The sequence below is a fragment of the Hylaeus anthracinus genome, unplaced genomic scaffold (genome assembly GCF_026225885.1).
Source record: "Hylaeus anthracinus isolate JK02 unplaced genomic scaffold, UHH_iyHylAnth1.0_haploid 4, whole genome shotgun sequence".
Classification (NCBI taxonomy): domain Eukaryota; kingdom Metazoa; phylum Arthropoda; class Insecta; order Hymenoptera; family Colletidae; genus Hylaeus; species Hylaeus anthracinus.
Genome location: NW_026535289.1, coordinates 9,171,095 through 9,190,621, shown reverse-complemented (window position 1 = coordinate 9,190,621; position 19,527 = coordinate 9,171,095). Strand labels below are relative to the sequence as shown.

The 19,527-nt window shown below is 45.4% G+C and overlaps 1 protein-coding gene across 1 annotated transcript in view; it reads right to left on the bottom strand.

Annotated features, from left to right (window-relative positions):
• LOC128894765 (iroquois-class homeodomain protein IRX-6-like) overlaps nt 1–15,533 on the bottom strand; it is a 44,193-nt gene extending 28,660 nt beyond the window's left edge. Inside the window, exon 1 of the mRNA XM_054156747.1 lies at nt 12,395–15,533. Coding sequence (XP_054012722.1) covers nt 12,395–12,433 — 39 coding nt within the window. The 5' untranslated portion in view covers nt 12,434–15,533. The remainder of the gene's footprint in view (nt 1–12,394) is intronic.
• Between the last annotated feature and the right edge of the window lie 3,994 nt (nt 15,534–19,527).

Genomic DNA, 19,527 nt, shown 5'->3' with positions numbered 1-19,527 from the left:
AAACCTGAGTCGTGTTCTCTGGCCAACGCGCAGTGTTAACGAAACGATTCATTTTGATAAAGGTAGCGTCGCTTGCGAAAAAAGAAAATAGTTTCGTTGCACTGAAGTTAAATTTATGAATGACATCTAACAAAGCAAGGAAAAGTCGAATTATTTTCTTGCGATTGTCAGGAAAATTAAATAAAGCCCGAAATACAGTCGAACGGTTCGCACAATAAATGATTTCTGTTGAAATATTCCAATTGAAAAAAACAAGTCAATTAAGTAACTTATCAATATCGTCGAATTTGGCTAAACTTTCAAAGCCTATTGGGAAATACTTCAAGAGCGATTATTTAAATAACACATCGATTCGCAGCTTTATTTATCGATACGCGTAGGGTGTCGTCATTATCATCGACCAAATCTTCCGGTTGGTAAACAAACGGTGCAACAACAATTACGGAATGGAAACACGAATCAGCCGTAATTATCGATGGTGTGATTGAAAATATGAATCGTCGATCGCAAGCAAATTACACTTTGTTGCCAAATGTTCTTGCGAAATCGTCGATACGGTAAACAAGCAACGGATTTAGCTCACGTATGTTTTCGCGAAACTTTGGCAGTTTCATTGAGACATTGAGAGAACGATCGGCCTTCGTATCGAGTATTTTTGTTTTTCCACGAAAAGTTTACCAATATGTAGTGTTTCTTCACGCGTGAAGAAAAGTAGATATAATTTGCAACTTTATACCACGGTGGTTCTGTTCATAGGTCGAGGACACGATAGCAGACTCTATGAGCTGTTTATGTTGAATCTTATTGATAAAAGAAATTAAACAAACATCTTAAATCTAGAACCTCTACATTGTCGCGACGTGACCGGAAATGAAATCGTTTACGCGTTCTTTGATAACACTGTGATCGCATTCGCTGCCGCGTTATTAATTTATGAATGACATCCGAATTTTAATTTTCAGGAAATATCACGATTTCCAGGAACTCTACATTTCCGGGATATGTTTACAAAATCGGTTTACCAGCCGATGCGTTATCTTTCCAAACACCTGCACGATTAGAAATACAATTGGAAAATCTGATAAAGCTTGAAATCGGTGGTTCTCACGAGGTATTCCTGGGATATCCGGTTGAATTAATTCGCTGCTCCTTACTAATCGGTACGACTCCCTCTGTGTCGCGAATCTAAGGGGTTGGAGACGTTATCGTGATCGTGGATCGGGTAAGGGGGGGGGGGGCGGCAATCGCGTCGACGACTATGGAGAAGATCATCCAACGGAAAAGGTTTGCACGCGTTTCGACAAAAGCGAGACCAGCGACGGAGCAAGGATCGCCGTGGTCGGCATCGGACACCGAAGCTTCGCCGTAAAGCGATTAACGAGCATGAGTGGCGTTATCGGAATAGAACCGGTGACGATACAATGGCGCATCCGGCGTCATTTGCTAACGCCATCAGCCGAACGATAGCGGTGGTTGTGTCTCTACGCATTGTCGCGCGATATTTTTGTCCTCGTCGGCATAATCGTATTCTCCTTGGCGTATACGCTAACCCCCTCGTGTGCCTCCCACTCTATTTATTAAACATACACTGCAGCGCGGGGGCTCACGAACGTATTAACGCGATAACACTTATCGCGCCAAAGAGTTACTTTGTAATCGGCGAGCAGCGTGTTAGATGTTGCAGTGCGGTTGCGAGCCGAGAAACAAAACTTCCTTTCATCCCCTTCTTCGTGGCAGCAGTCGTTGTTACATTGTCTCGGTACTTTCGGATGTTCTACGAAACTTTATTAGCGGAGGTAGGGGGAAAGTTTATTTTACTTCTTTGGGTAGAATTTTATCCTTTTTAAGGTTTGTTTCAAGCAGGTTTTAAAATATTTGCGCGTGACGAATATATATGGGAAAGAGTAAAAAGGTGGAAATAATAAGAACGCGTATCCTTTCAAAGTTGTCAGAATCTGACTAATTGAAAATTAAATAGTTCCATGAGAATTGGAAAATTTACATTTATACAGCACGTGTCCCATGATTTTCGCAACGACAACCATTTTATGACTCCCCAGCTCCGATAACAAAATGAGTACACGATATTTCTGTGTTCCGTATAGATTCATTCCCGAATATATAAATACCGCAGGAGCAATTTTTTTTTTAAATACAAAAAGGAGTTAACGGAGGTCCTCGTGGACAAGACGGTGACCCTATCAACGAGGTAAATTTCACCACCGTACGAAATCGAGCAGCCTGTTAACTTTGAAACGACCGTACGGCATCTGCGACAGTACACAGTGTCGGAGTCGAAAATTCTCCGGGCATTTTTCGTCCGTCTAAAAATGGCGAACAATGGAATCGGCGTGCACCGAGCGAGCACACGTCGGGTGTTCGATCAGTTTTTACCGAAAGAAGTCTCGTTCCGTGCATTCTCGTCGCTGCGGGACGGGAGTCGCGGCAGACTGAACACGTCGATGCAAATTCAACGGAAGGCGAGAGAATGCGAAGTCGGAGGGATCTGTGTAATCGGTGTTCGAAGCATTCGGGGAAAGGCGAGACGACGCCGATCTCCGATCGTTCGCGCCGCGGCAGCACAGAGATAATTTATTGAAATTGTCGTTTACCGGGAGGCTCGTTACTATTTTACCAGCGGACGGAGGCACACGTTCTCGCGTAACGGTAGTGGTGCAAGGGTTCAGGCCGCGAATGCCTAATCTTTCTCACGGTATAAATCATTGGCTCGCGGGGCACCGGCGATGTGTGCGCGGCCGCGCAATAAATTTCGCGGCCGCCTTGTAAACGGACCATTACGATTCGGTGTCCCGCGACTTTCCCGATACGACGGTTTCCGTTCCGAGACTTTTCGTTTCTTGGATACTCGACCATTAACTGGTACACCGCTTTAACGATCTCGAAAATTGATTTTCTATCTCGATGAACTGATAACTCGCACATTCGAAAATGATGTCAAAATGGTCCCGTTGAGGCATTCGTTGCAATGGGAATAATCTGATCTAAGTTCTTCGGCACACGTATAGATTTTGTTGAATCTGAATAAGTTCGCGACCGATGACGCAGATTCGCGCCATTTAGAATTCTAGTTTTGGTGACACCGACGTGAATTCACCGCAACTTTATCATATTCATGTGGTATCCTAACTGTCTAGAAAGAGAAAAGTAATTGAAGTAATTCCGTTATTGTTTCACTTGGGTGATGAAAACTACAAGCTGATCGGTATGTTCAGTTTATAGAAAATACAAGTTCTCATGTTTGAACTTGAAAATAGTTTGTCATTGTTATGGGAAATGAAGAAGTATATAATCCATGGATTTTATTAGTACAGGAGAAACTAAAAAGTCTCGTCGTAGTTAGAATGACTTAATAATATCGATATACATATTAGCGATAGCTCAGCAAAATATTATCTTTGTTAACATTATTGCTTCGCAAAAGGACCATCGTTACAGCTCTCCAAAGTGATCGGTAGACCTGTGCGAAAGGCTAACTTCCTGCAACCTTATCTCGCGATTCTTCGTACCAGTATCGAAATCGAAACTGAACCGGAAGAGGAGCGTGCCGACTCCATCGAGCCTAATCGTAGCCGATAAAGAACTAGCGATTCATCATAAGCGACAACTGGTACCAGGGGGCGAAATGTAATCGGTATGCGAGAACAACTCAGCTCGCACCAATATGTTCGCGTTGCTCGTCGAGTAAAAGATATTTACAATTTCTAGCAAACTTCAAGTTTAAAATCTTTGGAAAACGTTCAGTTGTACGCTAATGCATAAAGAAATACCCACCACTGCACGACGCATACTATACGAAGGGCAAGGGTACCTAAATGTCGCGAATACACGAAGCAGTGGCGAGTGAATGAATTCGAAGAAAAAAGCGGCGAGGCCAACAAAAAAAAGCGTTCTAAAAACAACAAGTCGCGTGAAAAAAAATTGCGAAGGGCAGGAAAGTCGGTGGCGAAAGGGTGTGCTGGGGATAAAAAAAAAAGAAGAAGGTGGGAAAGACGAGCAAAAAGAAAATCGGGGGCCGCGAAACGCGAGCGCGCAAGTGAATGAATAGAAGTCCGAGAACGGGAGAGAAAAAAGGGGGGCGAGGCTGGAAAGAGAAGGAGGGGCCCGCGGATCGGAAGGAACAAGAGCCACGGGACGAAGAAGGAGAGGCGCAATGCGAGTGAATGAATGCAACGGGCAAGAGAATCCGAGACAGAGACGAGCCGAGGATCGCGAGCGTGCAAGAGAGCGAGGGCGGAGGATCTGAGTCAGCTCGATTGGATCGAGTAGCGTCGAGTCAGCGTGCACAAACAGTGCTAACTGCTTGCCCCGCGAACTACTACCGGAGATCGTATCTACAGTCCATGACAAAAAGATAATACACACCGCAAAATTAATTTGTTTAGATTCTATGCGAAATCCATTCATTCCGTCTTGATCTTGACAGGGTTACGTTAGAGAGTAGCATGATCAGTTTAAAAAAAGTACCATTTAAGAACCTGGTAAAACCCTCGATATATTAAATTCTTGCAAATATATAAAATTATTGTAAACATATGTGAAAAGAACCCTATTTTCGTCTGCAAAACCTCTATTGACGACTTCATTAAGTGTACTTAAATCGTGCTGGTCAGGCCGAAATACTTGCATAGGCAAACTCAGCAAGAATTTACAAAACATATATATAAATCACTTCCAATTTGTGTGATCGAAGCTTTGCGCAAAAGGTAAAGATCAAGAGTCTCGTAGAAGTGAAGAAAAAATTAATTTAACGTGATTGCGGTGTCCTTTTGTCGTAGACTGTATGTGCCAACGTATCGTACCGCTGGCGCACCGTCGCTGCCAACTTGCAATTATATGGCCATTCATAATTTTTACGCGACCAAGCGTCATTCAGGAAGCCGTGGCTCGGCCCCCGGCCTTCTCAACCTCGCGAGGAACATTCCGATTCGTAGGAACGCGCTCCGAATTGTCCTCGTCGCGGAGGAATCGCGGTGGATTACGCAGCAGGCCACGTGATTCCACAAATTCCGCGACGCCTCGTTCGCAATTTCGTGCTGAGGTGCGTCGACACCTCCGGAAACTGGGGAAAGGTGGAATTCTCGCCCAGATAACGAACTTTGAACAACGAATCAAAGATAAACTACGTTTTGTCCCGTTATTCATTCCATAACTCTTTTCTCCACCATTGCTTAGCTTTGATAATTTATTCAAAGCTTTTCTTATGGCTTTTGAGCTCTTAAGCTTTTCTTATGAAAGAACGTACACCTAAATGTGCGCATGAAAAACATTAAAATTATCGAGAATTCAATTTTTCCGCTCGTCTTCCTCCGCTAGGGTAACGATTGAATATTCAATCTTGGAAATCTTATTACTCTCAGCTCTACAGATTTGACACAATTACTCAAGTAAAATTCCGCGATTTCTGTTCGAAAGTTCCCGCGAGCTTTCGCTATCGCGGTCCGCGGAACCAGCTTATGCTTTTTTTGCGGCTTGGGCTGGCTAACGCGAACTACCGCGAGCAACGGAGACAATGTTGATGTTGAATGGTGGAAGCGTGTAGAATTTCAGTCTTGATAACAGGGAATGTGGTTCGTTCGCGAAAAAAGCGTCGTCCTCTAGATGCATACAGTCAGTCACGGTAAAAATCGTCCGGAACATGTCGTAGTTGTGTAGTAGTACTTATACTTAGAAACAAATTGAATTCGACTTCGGTTTTTTTTTATTGTTTCGAATACTGAACTTTTTTCTATCAAGAGGAATCATTAGACGCGAAAAAATTGCTTGTACCTTTCGCCCGATACAATTTTCCATTTTATTACACGAGATGAGAGAATGTATTTTAATTAAAATATAAAACAACAATGATAAGTTCGATATTTATATTATTGAAATACCACTACGAATAACGAGTCGTATTATTTTCCAATTATTTCATTTTTTAAATAAAATTTCACGAGATAATTTTTGAAATTAATAATTTTGCGTTGAAAATAACGAGGTAAATTGAAATGTGAATTCTTGTTAGCGTCAATTTTCCATCCGAGATAATGAAATAATTAAATACCTGAAATGTTGAAATACCTGTACGTAAATTCCACTTAAAACTCCCACCTTTGCCCGATTACACGGTGTGCGCTATGCAAAACAAGTCCGGCGGTCGTTACACGGAAGAGTTACAAGACAAAAATCGGTACGACAGCGTCGATAATCAGCATAGAGGCTCGCAACGGAGCATTCGCGGCTTCGACTGGACGTTATCCCTAATTGCTTTAATTCGCTTGCGAGAGACTCGCGACCCCATAATCTCGGAGTCTACTCGAACGCGTAACCAATCGCCTGGGCCGATATCGTGGCAGTGCGAGAATGATGCATCTGTCGTAATATTCGACTCTTATTTCTAAAAAATCACTTCTTTGTTACTACGCTCTAAAAATACGCGCCAAGTCGGATTAAGAGAGTTTCGGAGCAGCGAAGATGGAAGGGTTGTTAGCTCAATTAAACTGAGCGACACAGATTAGCGATATGAATTCGTCGCGTTCTAAATTTAATATACGACTGTCGTCGCGACAGTGCTCTATCTTAAACCGCACTCGCAATTTTTCAGGCCAGAATTAAGACTCGCTCCAATTTTACACCTCGAAGAAGTATCTACAGACTCCTCCTCGGCATTTGTTCGTTCCTTAACATTAACAGGGAGGCCTTCCCTTATGTTCGAATAGTCAACATTTGAAGACAGCCCTAGTTTCCGCACGGCAACGTAGAAATAAAACCTTCCTTCCACGAGACGTCCGTTGTCGTGTCGAGAGAGCGAAACGCAAAGAAAGTGTACGGCGAAAGCCGATGTCGAACACACCTGTAACGCGCTTAACGATTATTAATGATAAGTTTACACGGTCCGCGTGTCGCACGTATTTACGGTTGGTGGTTTCATCGTTGCGAGCGCAACGACTCGTTACATCATCGCGTAGAAGCAAATGCCAAGCACCCGCGGTGTCGCGATCCCAGCGAAATAAGACAGTCGCGAACAACAATTAATAACTCATTGTCTATCGGTTGGAGACGGAGCAAAGAAATATACTTCTACGTTGCGCGCGGGTAAGCTCGACGGACGTTGGAACGAAGGCGGTCGTATCGCTGGATTTTAGCCGAGGCTATGATATAATTACGATAACGAGTGTCACCACTCTTCGAGAAAGTGGCGTTTCGATGATTCAACTCTGCCCCACCTCGCTCTCGCCCCTCTACCCCTCTGTGCTCGGAAATTGAATCCTACGATTACGGGTGGCACGATACTGCGACATCTCTCTTCGTGTAATAAATGATGCATAGTGCGTTACAGAGATCAGCGTTTAAGGTTGACCGGCTACGCAATTCGAAAGAAAAGTGTGTCAACGATAATACAAGAACCGTGACTAAAGTGCTTACTTGTTTGTTTTGGTCTATTGTAAGTGGAGTGATATACTCATAGATAATAGGCCATTAATTTGTATCGCCGCTTAAATAATAACGATACGCGTGGAAGCGACCACGACTCTACTTTGTCTAAAGAAAGACATTAGCGCTTACGGTCTATTTAGTCGTACGCCATATTATTACCGGTGTTCGACATATGTTTCATTCGCTTATAAAAAGAAACCACTCGGTTTGTATCACCCTATTATTCGCTGAATTGCCAACAAATTTGCAAAACAACACGAATAATGCTTTTACCTTTGAAATATTTATCAGGAACGTATTATGTATGCGTTTGCACGCCGCTAATTACGCTTTTGTTATTTTCAAGTCGTAAGTCAATACAGTGACAATGAAGGAGGTTTAAGTGTTTGATGTATTCGTCAAGGATAGCGAATTAATTTTCAGGGACAGCCTCTCTTTTTATACAGAGGTCGCAAAACGAGTTGTTCGATGGAAAAGCGGGAAATTTCGCGTTGAAATGCGATTATTTAATTGTTTCGAAAATGGAGAAATCTCAGTCTGCTCGTGTTTAAAAAATTGTAGCCCATCCGGTTCTTTTCTTACGATACGGGGGTGGCAACCCTAGGTACGGATTACGCGTGTTCGTGTGTCGGTGTGGCAGGGCAAAAAGCTCGTTGATGGTAAGACGAGATAATTATTCTAGCGAGCGCAAGCTCTTCGATCATTTCGGAACGTTGCTTTAGGCGTGGCAACACATGTTCTCAGCTCGGCGCTATGCACACCGCATAGGTATGCGGCGTACACCTATATGCAACATGTCAGGACACGTGGTACCGAATCTCTCAGCCTTGCCAACGGCTATCCATTCTCGCAACAGACAAGATCCCACGCTACAAATTATCCGTTGCAGTCGCAACACCGAAACGAACCATTTTCGGCCCTCTGTTCGTGGTTTCCATAAGCAACTCTCGGGATTTCAACGATTGATCGCGTCTATTCGACGCAGAGATCTATGGAAAGTAGTGCGAATCAAACCGTACGATCACCAGAAACGCGCGAAAATTGTATCTACGAAAAAATATGTATTTTTACGAATATGTACTCTTTTACGAGTACCCAATAAATACCATTTCTCGCTACAAAAGAGCCGCAAACCATAGCCTCTAGTGCAATTTCATTAACGACAACTCGGTAGGAAATCATGCAACGATCTCGAGTTCTTCGGGGCGAAGGAGTTCCCTCGACAGCTCGTAAACGCGCATGCGAGACGATAGCGAGGATATTCGCTTCCGCGAGGAATAAACGGAGATATCTTACTCCAAAACTTTCCGAACTTGCATTATAACAATGCTACTTCATAGAATAATATCTTTTATAACCAATTAGCGAGAATACATCCCAACAAACGCAAGTTTCACGATCGTAGCTGTTGGATCATATCAGATACGCCTCCTTCGAGATGGGCGTAAAAAGAGGCGGTCGAAGCCTTTAGAATGTACGATGATATCGTGTCGCACTGCTTTTCTTATAATTTGCGAGATAAAAAGTGGTCGCGGAGAGTCAAATCAGGCGAATAACACGAGTAGATGAACGCAATGAGATATTTTGAACGCGAAAGTTCCGCTTTCTGGTACATCGTGATTTCCCGGCGTGTGTCTAATTAGTAGTATCACTGCTGTTAATAACGTTTGCATAAGTTAAACTTCATTGGAAACCGTATCATCTTATTTTAACAATTAACCCATCTATTACCTTCAATACATTCGGGTAAAGCTTGTGTACTCTTGGAGCGAACCATGGTGTATGAACAATTCTTGCACTGGTTTAGCCCGACACATGCGAAATCGCGCACCAGAAGGAACAGATAGACGCAAATAGTCGAGGCTTTCGACCGTTGAATACATTTGACTTTCAAACGATTGAAATTATATCCGGATTCATACGTCTACTGGCCGGACGACAACGACCGTAGCTGGACGACAATCTCGAAACGTATACCAGACGGTTCTTTTAATGTCCGCCGTCCAGAGGTGAAATATGCGTGCACTTGTCACCGATATTTCAATGGGTTTTAGTTTTTCCTACCATCGACTATGCGTTTGCACGTGTCGTGTTCATTTTTTTTTGCGCTCCTTGCCATATCGTTTCCGCGCAATTTGTAACTGCGTTGTTTCGCGTTGCTTCTCTTTGCGGTACAGGTAGCATAGGTGATCGCCTAAAAGATACACGATAGTCGAGCACGGTATAAAAGTTTTTCAACTTGTATTTATTATTACGCGATGCACCACCTTGCAACATTAGCATCGATCTTCTTTAAAACATTTGAAAAATGTATCTTGAATCAGTAGCGTCTGTTGTGCTTGGGAATATGAATCCTTTTCGTAGATAGAAGATCCGAAGACTACTCCAATTCTTGTGACGCAAAGAGTGACGCAACTCTGGAATCTCTTATCGCGAACGAAATAAATCAGTTAAACGAATCGTTGATACCGTTTTTTTGATGCAGTGAAAACACGCTAAGGTAGCAGCACCAGTAATCCTCAAAATAAATTCTTAACTCGAGTAGCGAAAACTACATCTGAAAAGATATGATTTGTTATTTTACTCCTTTTTTTTTGTAATGTGGTGATTCGACGATACTTTAAATCAAGATAACTTCCGTTATCATCATGAGAGTGTTGGGTCTTCGTTTCAAGTCTTGGGAAATAACACGCGTTTATACGATATTTTATACGCATAAAGAAGCTCGAACAAACTAAGAATAAATCCTAACTCTGTCAACTATTTTAGAACTCTTAGATCGTGCACTCCCTCTGCTCAACTCCGGTAACTCTCTCGTGGCAACTGACCAAAACTCGAAGACTCTCTTTTCAAGAGTGACTCGTTCTCTTGCAGCCAAAATCTCGACATGCATTCTTGGAATTCATTCACCCCCTCCCAGCAACGGGGAACGTTAATCTAAACACTCGCTCAAACTCCTAACATACTGCTCCAAACACTCGTCACTCACACGCGTAGATAGTAGATACGCTTCGCACTTACATCACTTGACTCATCATTTTTTGAAAAAGAAAGAGTCTTCTCGGTAATGAAAGCAACTGGATTAAAGAGTGCAATTCGGTATACATTTTTACCGCTTTCTCTAAGTATAAATCTATTACTGACGCGAAAAGTTTTAATTCAATGTTTGTCTTTCTAACGCGTCTACTCTAACGAAATAATTTGTAGGTTCAGGAAAAGGTTAGAAAAGTCTTTTTCATCGCATTCCGATGCGATCTTAACCGCGTAAGGAGATAAAGCCTGGTAACTTGTTATGGAGCAATCCAGTATAAAACAAAGTAAGGTTAGTAATTTTCCTAAAGAAAATTGGCGTGAAGGCACCCAATATTGGTGCTCCTACCTCACTAATTAGAGCAGCACATTACACTTTACATACCGAGAGCCTGTTTCATAGGCGTTTTAATTCCCAGCGCCTACCTAACAGAGCCTATTAACCGTGTCTTCGATTCACAAATTGCAATTCTCAATTGCGAGGGAACATATCTACGTAGTGCGCGAGTTGATCTCAGCCCGGATAAATATACTAACATAGAAAGTGTGCCTAAGTTTTATTCGAAAGAGGCTTTTATAAACAAACGCGCGCACTGCTCTCGGTCGTTGTCGCGTATTCATGCCTAGATAGGCCGGTAAGCAAAGTTTCATCGCGTCTCGTGTTCCTATCTACAGATTATATTGAAATATGATAGAAGCAAGATACTTTTTCCACGGTAAAGCATTCGCGAGTTTTAAGATCGTTCAGTGAGCAAATCACAACAAAGTTTCGAGGAATATGTTAGCGTGGACAGAGAGATTTAAACAGGCCTCAGTGAATTCGCAAATTCAAATACATCAAGCTTACTAAGAGCATAAGGAATATTTAATTACATGTGTTTTAATACATCAATTTATCTTAATTCATATTCATCGTAGAAACCCATGAATAATCCATCGATTTTGTAATCTACCTTTTATTTCCATGAACTAAACAAGAAAAAGACACCATGCCTCCGAAATATTTTCGATTTTAATTATTTACGCTACGCTACAATTAAAGAAGTCTCTTTACGCAGCAAGGAAACACATAATTGATAAAACACGCGAAACAGGCCACAGATTCCCCATCCCTATGCCAGATAAGCCTAACCGTTAAGTCCAATTAGCACATGCGAGGTGAAACGCAGTAATATTGCTTTTTCTATCGAAACTATCGGAATTGCCGCATCATGCGCTGATTATGAGAGCACGCAAATGTCTTAATTATTTCGACGCCCGAGGCAGAAGCTGTTACGTGCATTGTAAATACCCAAGCGATGGGAACCGTTGGCAGATCCGGGACTAAACGTAGCGATGTTGCTCTTTGTACACGAACTATTAGTGTTATAGCAACCGCGTGCATTGATTACGAGAACATACAAATGTCCTAATTATTTCAACGCCCAAGGCGGGATTTGATAAACACCTCGTCGATGAGCTCGACGAACTAATATTCCTCTTGGTCGTTCGCTCGAATCGAGAACCGATAACGAGAACATAAGAATTTCTTAGCCCACTCCAAATTTTTTAGCCCACACCGAATTTCTTAATCTACTCCAAATTTCACGAGAAAAATAATAGAAACTTAAGCTGAAATTGATCTATATAAATTCGATAATAGAATTAACTACCTCTTTTTATATATATTCGAGACGAAAGAAATCGCGAGTCTGACCAAGTGGCACCAACTGGCTCCAACTGGCCTATTATGGCCATTATGGCTGAAGCACCCTACCGAAACAACATGTAATTTTCATAGGACGTCCCACGGATCCCAACGACAAATTTCCCAAACCCAATCGATAGATTTGAACGGTTGATCGATCGTCATCAAAGGTACATCCATCAGGGAGTAATCGCGTGTCCCGTCGTCGCTAGGTAGCCGGAAAATCACGCGAGGACTCACCTGTAGATTTGGCGATCCTCGAAAAGAGAACTGTGACATGATGTGTCGGCCACTCAGGGCCGTGATGGTCGAGCACCGCTACGCGATCATCGTTTCATCCCGTGGCATCCGTGTATCGCAGCTCTCTCACAGAGTCACTCCAAGTTATACAAGAGCACTTTTCCTTTTCCGTTGCTCCGATTTTTCTCACTGTCGGACACGCCAAATGGGAATAACGGAGCGCTGTCTCACGGCTAGTCACAAACGTCGTATACAGGGTGGAAAAAAATTTCTCACTCGCGGCGTGTTTTGATCGCACTGTCTGCTAGCCGACTGTACTCGACCCTGAATGCGGTCTCCGGTATACACTCGCACTGTCACATACGCGGGGACACAAAGGCTGGGACCAGTTTTCCGATTTCTGACCGCAACGTGGTCTCGCGGACGGCACCGTCCGGCTTCGGGGATTCGTTGACGGCGATGAAGATGACAACCGTACGTCAACGAGAGTTTGCTACCGCTTCACTGACAGGAAAGACGAAAAGATCTCACGCGCAGGGTGGATGATCCACGGGGATCCAACTCGCGGCGTTGATCCGATCGACGCGCCAGCTATGATCGGTCGCGACTATCCTCCGAATCGTCGTTTCTTTTCGACGGAATCCAGTCCTCCGCTCGGCGGATAGGAAGGCGGAGGTGCGAGCAAGAGAGCAAGACGGGGAGAGAATGGAAGCGAGAAAGCGAGACGGGATAGAGGGAGGAGCGAGCGAGAGGAAGCTTTCGAGAGGGACGAAACGATGAACGGAGAGGGAACTAGCGGTTAGGTCTGGGTTAGGTCTCGAGAACTCGAGCGATGGTGACGGAGGAACGGTTCGTAAAAAAGGAAAGGATCGACTTGTCACGCGCACTCTTTTTTTTTTTCTCTCCCCTCCGCGTAGAGTCCTTTCCACACGCAGCAGATTGCTCGGGGGCACCCTGTCGTCTTCTCTTCGCGTCTTCCTTCCTTCTTTTCCCCTCTACGAAACGGAAGTCCACCGACGACGATCCTCTGGAGTCGCGGACTCGTGCGGTCCCTGCGGGTGGTGCGCACTCTTTAAACAAGCAACTACAAACTGGCACGGTTTACGCGTGTGCGACGCCTCGGCGCTTCTGTCTTCGTCCTCTGCGCGATCCGCGCGCGTGTGCGTCCACATGTATGCATATGTTCTCGCTCGTGTTCAGAGGGGGGCACGAGAAGGAGAGCCGTCCATGCGACTCTTCCCTCTCCCTTCGTAACTTGAAAACTTCTTTTGCGCGCGCTACGAGGGGGCAGTCCGATCGAGCCGCCGATGCCTCGTTATATCGAAACCGATTAATTATACCAATCCACACGCGCACTGTTTTTTTTTTTTTCGAAAAAAAAAAATGATTCACCCACCGGTGGAACTCACGCGACGATCACCATCGCACATTGGAGCAGCGTGCAGAGGCCGAGTCGACCGGCTGCGAGTGCCGCGTTCCTCGAAGGACCGAACAACGCGATCCGAGTCCGTAAGTTCTGGTATCCTCGTTCCGCGGGATGACGGTTGATCGCGGTGTAGGAGGAGGCAGCGGTACAGTGACGGTGGCGCTGGCGATAACGATGGTAGTGTGCCGCCGGTGGTGGTGGTGGTAGTGACGAGAAACGGTCGGGCCGACGGTGGTGGTGGCAGAGTCGTCGCCGTAGTTCTTTTCCTTCCATGGAAAGGGGGACGATTTTTGCGAGATGGTTTGCCCTCGGCGAGACGGGTGGGAGGGTCCAGACCTGGCACGCCGCGCGTAGCGGTGGGGGTGCCCGGTGCCACCTCTGCTGGGTGGCTGACGATGCGACTACCGGCACCTCGTATACTCGCGCGAATTCGTACCCGCGGCTATGTGTGCAGTAGGCCCGAGTTCCCGTGTAGTTCTCTTCTCCCGAGTTAGGTCGGCATCTTCGTAGATCGAGCACACGGAGCCGTACGCCCGGCGGTTAGCGTCGGCAAACGCGACAATAAAATATGGTGAGTTGCCCGTGGGGCAAGCCAACGCAGCCTAACCCCCTCTAAAGTTCCCCTACTTCCCGTCTCTTTCGCTCCTTTTCCACTTTCGCCGTTCCGATCTCTTCTTCTCGCTCTTTCCTATGGCTCCTCCTCGTCCCTCGTGTCGCCCCACCGCTGCTTTCTTCCCTCTTCGTTCGGTGTTCGTTTCCGTGGAGGGGATGGGTGCTCGAACGCCCGGAGGGGGCGCAACCGGCCGAGATGCTGCCCTTGCCCGCGTGTGTTGGCTCTGGTGGGGTCGAGGGGGGAGGTAGTTTGCGTTAGGAGGGGCGAGAAGAGGAGACAGAAACTACACGACAATTTTAGTTCGATAGATCCCGAAGTTTAGCCTCGGCGGCGCTGCTTTACTTGCCGCTGACTTCTTCCCGGTAGTTTGTTCGGTGCCCCCTCTCCCGTCGCTTGGAGCTTCTCCACCTCTTTCTTGGACACGACCGCACACTCTGACGTTTCCCCACCACCCCCGTTCGTTTTCTCACTCTCCGTCTCTCTCTTTCGCGGGATCGCGATGTTCTCCTCCTTCTTCGCCGCGACGATTGTCAACTACTTCGTACCTCTCGCTGTCCCTCTGCCCCCACCTCCGAAGATCCTCCTACTTGCTCCGCGGTGGTACGCGACACTTGACTAGGCAACCTTTCTCTCTTTCTCCAATGAATCGCGAATCGTTCTCCTTCTCGCTCCGATGCACAGATGCAACCTCTTTCTCGCTCGAACGCTTATCCAGCGAAACGCACGATCACCTCGCGACGAACGTATGGCGCGTTTACGCGGGACAGACGCGTACGCCGACAATCAGAGATTGGGAAAATTTGATTCGAACAATCGGCGATGTTTCTTCCATCCAACGATTGTTCACACGTTTCGCACCTTTGACTCGATACGTACCATCGTTCTGGGAAATGAATTTTACTTTTTAATCGACCAGAGTTTTGCCCATTTTTGGAGTGTTCCCATCGCGAGCGTCACAGAAGTCGCGCTTCATTCCGGGATGTCGCGACAACGAGGCCTTCGTGATCGAGTACGTCTCACGGTGATCCAATCGAACGGCGAAAATCGATCCGTCGAGGAATCGTGGAACGATTAATCGGAGGCGCGCGATTGCGGCAACGCGCCGACGATCACTAACAATATACAACTTGACAACAGCCGAGCGACGGATACGACGACAACGACTTCGGCCGTGGCGTCGCGAAAGTGTGTTTTGCGCAGTTCTTTCAAGGGAACTCGCCTCCTCGCGCTTACTTGTCGCCCTCCTGGCACGACCGCCGATCAAAGGGGCGGGCAGGGGCGGCTGTTGGTGGCGGATCGCGAGCATCGGAGGTTGCGGGGGAGGATATTCGCCGCGTGGTGGGAGGTCACAGAGGGGACGACGCGGATAGCGGGGTGGGTAAAAAGGCGCACTGACATTTTTCGCCGATATACACACCTACCTACGGGCGAAATTTTATTCGAACAATAGATGAGGAAACAAGAACACTGTACCATATACTGATTTATTGACGACGTTTGTACGTGTGAACGGTTATGCCGGATCATTTTTGATTCCTTCGTCGTGAAATATTGTTTACAGCGAATGTAGTTTTTCGACGTTTCTGTCTTTTGTGTTGCGCTCCCGCTAGGAAAAGTAAAGGTTGTAATGTGACTGGTCGTTGGACTGCAGATTTTGTTTATTTATGGTGTCGCTGGTATCGTATGTGAAATACGTTTCGCAATACAATGGAATAATGGTAAGGTTTCGTCTTGTATAAGTAGTGGATCTACTTCAAATACGTTTAGCATGTCTTTTCCATATTTGTGTACGATGTAAACGCATAATTGAACATAGTTTCCAATATTCCGCAATTTATCTTCCTCATTTCTTAGAAAAACAACCAGAGAGTACAGAAAAAGAGTGGCCAGATCGATAACGAGAACTACTTAGCGCGTCTGACCGAGCCTGGTATAATCTCCTGTCGCGCTTACGTTGGCGCGTGGATATGCGGACACAAGATTATGCTGTAAGTAATCAGACCCGTTAACGTCTTCCAATACTACTTTCTATTGATACAATGGCTATAACATCTTGCTTTAATCCTCACCAGAATGGAAACGAATGTATCTACTTTACCTAACTAATATTCAGGCCCTGTGAACATTGCAATGCATATATAGTTCAAAATTATGTCACAGTCTGAAATATGTTGAAGAGTATCCGGAAAAACAAATGTTTCTCTAAGAGTGTAATATTTTCACACCAAGTAATTTTAATTTTATTCTACGAATCATTTGTTCCTAACTCGAAATTTCCACCTAAACAAGGCTTGCTCGATCGTACAAAGATTTTTTTCTCCGTTTCACGGTGAATCTCGTGCGCTGACGCTTACCCTTCGCTCGGACGGGCGTCCGTGGCGTGCAATTCGTGAGAAAGAGTCAGAGCGAGTCGGATAAATCGTCCCCTTCCACACTTCTTTCGTTCCCCCTCCACCGGGCCGCGTATGGGTGCGGAGCTTTGGTTTTTTCCCCTCCGTGGGCGCGGACTAACCTCGCCCCGCCCTCGCCACCTTTCCGTGCCCCCTCCTGTTGGCGCGAAGCCGGTCGTACTACCACCAAACCCCGATGCCGCCTTTCTCGTCACCCTGCAGTGTGCGCGGCACGTTGAGCTACTACTTCGCGCTCTTGCTCGCCACGGCGGCGAAGGTGGAGCGAGATGAGAGCATACGGTGAGGCACACCGAGATGTGAAACATTAGTGTACCGTTTGTTAACACCGCGGTCTACACACAGCCGCGCGCAACTCCTCTCCACGGACTACTCCATGCTCCCTTCACCCCTCCACGTTTGGTGACTTGGTGAGCTACTATGCGTATACGCTTCGTAAGCTCGTAAGCGTGCGAGTGTAAGGAGCCGATGTACGCGAGTGTCTCCGACGGTGTGAGTCGGTGGATTCTCCCTCTTCGTTCGCGGCCGATGTCGTCTTTCGTCTTTCGACCCTCTCCGTCGGCCCACGCTTCCGCTCTTTGACTCCACCTTAAAACCCCCTACCCCTTGATCGCTCTTCTATCCCTACATCGGTGACTTTCCGAGAATGCGACACCGAATTTGTCGACGGCACAGAACGTCGACGTTCCGCTACGACTACGCCCAAGCCTAAAGCCGCTGACCGATGTCGTCGTCGCACATCGATTTTGGATTTCCCCGGTCTGTGCGTGTGTTACCGAGAGGATCGAAGCCGGGTGCGTCTTCGGGATCGGGAATCGTGGAGCCGACCCACGGGGGAGGAACAGTGGCCGCTGTCCGTTGTTCGTGCTCGCTCTCGCCACGTACCAGTTGTCGATGAATCGAGGTACCCGATCCAGCCAGTGATACGGAGTCGGTGCCACGAAATTCGCGGTGAAACAACGCGCTTTCTCGGCCATCTTCGAATCGTGCGTCGTTCGAGCTAGTTTACACCGAGCGTTACTAACGAAATTGTGGTGTGGGGGATGATAGCGTATCGATTTGATAGAGGAAGGTTAATTAAGGCTAGATTTTCCTTGTTCCCCTGTGTTTCGCGACGATATCTAGTAACGTAGTTGGTAAAAGAAAGTGATCAAAGGATTTCATTAGTCGTAGTTTTTTGAAACTTGATACGCTCGGTGTAAACGGTACCGTCGCGTGAACGCTGTGTTAGGCCGCGTACCAAAGATCAGCGTGTAAACTAACAAGGGACGTTCCGATATTAAAATTTGTAAGATATTTTTCAGAAATGTAGTTCGAAGTGATGCTGATAATGCAATTGTTTCTTGATTCGACGGATAGATTAATCTCCAGGGCAAAAGCAACCCCTCTCCGTAGTGTTTATTGTTTCCTAATCAAAGAGTCGTGGTGAAAAATGATTCGCAGAGATGGGTAAAATCTTACTTGAGAAATATAAACGATTCAAGTTAACGCGCAACGGATTTTTTTGCAATGTTAAATAAAAGTAACGACTACAAAGTATATAAAAAATAAAAACACCACTAATAAAAACGTAGTAGAAGAAGCAACTTGAAAACAATCTAGATAAGATTTCCGCCCATCTCGGGTCGCGAAACAGCGTTGATCGTGATTGGAGCGATTAGTATCGAGTCGATCCGCAAACACGACACACCGGAGGTGTTTTATTATGATTGTGCGCGTTGTAGGTGTCTCCAGGCTTTGAATTACTAATGCCGTGGATCAACTAACACGTTTAGCCGTAGTGAGCCGAGACGGTTAACTGTAGCGCGAGACAAGGCATTAACATGTTAATGCGTTCTACCCTATAGCCTATAGTGTAGCACGGCGCGTACATGCGATTCATGTTAAATGCATCGGCTATACGCATTGTTACGCTTCGACTAATGATTCACACTTTGCCTGGAATTTGAATACAAATGAAACGAAAGATGATATGGTTCAACGTTTCGTGTACTTTGCGCGCAATCCGTTTTCATTACATGACCTGCTACGCGATTGGGTTTTTGGGATTAGGATAATGGCGGAGCAACGCTACGAATTGAAAAATGTGTTCTCAAAAACTATCCTACACTTGCAGAAATCCTTTTTAACCGTATATTACTTATCTGTCTATCCTTTATTATCAATGAATTCAGTATTATGTATATCTTGAGTAGTGATTACTAAACGAGTAATAAATAACGATACTGTAGTTGGAAAAATATTAGTCTGTAAGATTCAAGGATTAGTTCGTAATTACTCGAACGATAACTTACATTAATATGGGTTAATTTGAAAGAATAAAGCTGATTAGCATAATAATCTAAGGTTACGTTCCAGATCTACCGAAGGATTTATGTAAGCTTTATTTTTAGTATATCCTGTCTTTAGCGATAATGTCACCTGCGTACGAAGTAAGAACATAGTGTTAGCAACCAACAAATTGTATGAAACTTTCCTGTAGAGATGCCGAAATATAATTATACACGGTTATCGCGTTCTTCATCGCCGGACATACCTGGAACGCGAGAACACGGGTTAAGACCTAGCTCGATAAATTCATGTCGCGATAAAAAGTTGTCGCTTGAACCCATAAGCGAGAGCCATGGAACGTCCACCGTATGCGAGCACGTTACGTACGGATCTGACATGTAAAAACTGACTATAA